This window comes from Akebia trifoliata, chromosome 8, assembly GCF_017979445.1.
Source record: "Akebia trifoliata isolate Shusen 1 chromosome 8, ASM1797944v1, whole genome shotgun sequence".
Lineage (NCBI taxonomy): Eukaryota > Viridiplantae > Streptophyta > Magnoliopsida > Ranunculales > Lardizabalaceae > Akebia > Akebia trifoliata.
In genome coordinates, this window is record NC_141382.1 from 51,934,286 (window position 1) to 51,936,598 (window position 2,313).

The 2,313-nt window shown below is 36.4% G+C and overlaps 1 protein-coding gene across 1 annotated transcript; it reads right to left on the reverse strand.

Moving 5' to 3' along the window:
• Positions 1-1,163: 1,163 nt before the first annotated feature.
• Positions 1,164-1,786, reverse strand: LOC147397703 (uncharacterized). The gene has a single exon (XM_086449582.1). The coding sequence runs from the start codon at positions 1,764-1,766 to the stop codon at positions 1,350-1,352; it is 417 nt and encodes a 138-aa protein (XP_086305708.1). The 5' UTR covers positions 1,767-1,786; the 3' UTR covers positions 1,164-1,349.
• Between the last annotated feature and the right edge of the window lie 527 nt (positions 1,787-2,313).

Genomic DNA, 2,313 nt, shown 5'->3' on the forward strand with positions numbered 1-2,313 from the left:
CACCCTTGATTAAGCTTTGATCACCATAAAATGAACTGGAATTATGATTTATTGCATTCATATTTGGGTCCTGTAGATGCAAAAACTTGCACTTCCTTGGGATTTATGGCGATGCCTCGCAATCTCTACTCCTTGTGTCCTAGGGAGTGTCTGCAACAACACCTCTCTGATGCCTAAGTCAAAACCTTAATACAAAAATAGTTTAGCTTTACAACATGTTGTGTTATATTTATTTATAATTAATTTAAGAGGTTGGTATAGACATTTCAAATTGATAGATTAGTGTCCTTACAGCTAGGGGTGCAATTTAGTCTGATTCAAATTGAGAATCGAATCAAACCGATAGCTTTGGGGTGGTTTGGTTCGGTTTGGAACAAGTTGTGATTTGATTCTGGATTACAAAAATGGAGAATCGATAAATTTGATTCGGTGCACGGATCAAACTTGTATAGACCTGAATCCTTATGCAATAAATAAATTTACATGTATATAATAATTATTATGAATTATTTTTAAGAGTTAGGACATAGATTAGTGATCTTTTATGAATAAAACTAATGACTTTTCATGGATGGATTTGTGATTTATTGTATGAACTTTTATATATATATTTTTTTCTTTAAAAAATATTATTTACAATTTATAGAATATTGGCAATATATAGAACCGAACCGAACCAAACCGATTTTAATTTGGTTCGGTTCTGGCTCTTATTTAATGGAACCGACCTATATCGGTTTGTTTCCAATTTGACCTCAAACCAAACCAAGTAGCACCCCTAATTACAACATGTTGTATTATGTCATTTAACATAAACTTATGTCATTTAAAAAATCTACTTACAATTGAAAATAATATATATCATTTTGCATCAACAATTGAAAATCTACTTACAAAAGAGGCGTTCCCTCAAATAGGAAACATAATTAAATATTTTGAAGCATAAATAAAATTAATCAATTTATTATAATAAAAGTTATCAAATTAGTGTCTTAATGATTTCTAGACATTGGATGTGGGCATCACAAAATTGCTAAAATCTATGACTAATCATTATGTGTTGTATCTGATAGGAGAGTTCGATTATCAAAGTATGTCTTGATGTCCGAGTACCATGGTTTCTCTTCAGGCATCATTAAACAACTTCTTTACAACATCTAAAATTCTTCAATCAAACTGCTTTTTAATACCAAGATGAAAGCCAAACAGATCAGTGGGGCCATGCAAATATTTGCTGGTCTTCTACAAAGTTTCACTTTCAACCATATTGCAAAACATAAAACACAACTATAGAGGTTTATTAAATTAAAAAAAACGAAAAGAAAAAAGGAAGTAAAACCGGTTTTTGATTAACATTTTGAACGAACCCGGTTCGAACCGGTTTGAGAATTGACGTACGATGGGATGATTGAGATTGAGGCGCCCATGACAGGAACGGTGAAGGAAGCATCCATCAAGATCCTTTGTTGTACGAACTCGAATGCTGCACCAGCTTCAGTGAGCTCCTTCACCACCGAATAATAATATTCTTTTACTCTCTTCAACATGCAAGAGTATTGCAGCTTTAACCATCTTAGCTTGATCCGCCTTAACAACCTCACCATGAAAGATCCTCGCCGGTGCTTCTTTCCTCCCAGACCTACCAATGGTAGTTTCCGGCGTCCTATCACCACTCTCCGGCGTTTTTTCCATCGGAATATGGAGTTCCTGTTGTGGGCGTCAGATTGGATCAGACTCTCATGTTGGGTTTCGTCTTCGTAAGCCATTCATGAATGAGAGTGTGAGAGAGAGAGAGAGAGATGAGGTGGAAGATAATCTTTGCGTGGGCCCATAACATGGGCCGAGACACGGCATGTGAGTATTGTCCGCGTCCCAAGACTATTCAACATTTCAATTATTTCAAGAATAATGATTTTCTGACTCTCCCCACGTGGCTGTACAAAGAATCATGACCTTTTCCTGGGGATACACATCAGCATATCATCTGAAAAATGTGTGGTGTGTATTCCGAGGAGAAAAATCTACGGTTCTATGCCCAGACATGGTGGGGGAAGGTATGGGGTGTATGTCAGAGGAGGCAGTCACATAATCACGACTCTCAATGTGCATGGCTTCAAAAAAATGACTCAGTACTCTTAGCTACCTAACCAAAAAAAAAAAAAGAGACTGATTGGTGATTTCTAACCAAATGGATTAATTTCACTAGGATGGAATCCCCTAGAGGTCTGTCAAAAATGTCGAAAAGACTCAAAATCAAACTATCAGAAATATGTTTGATACGAAGGGTCCCCCAGGAGGGGATCCTCCACAGCT

Coding starts and splice junctions, on each gene's coding strand:
- LOC147397703 (XM_086449582.1), bottom strand. CDS start 1,766: ATGGCTTACGAAGACGAAACCCAACATGAGAGTCTGATCCAATCTGAC.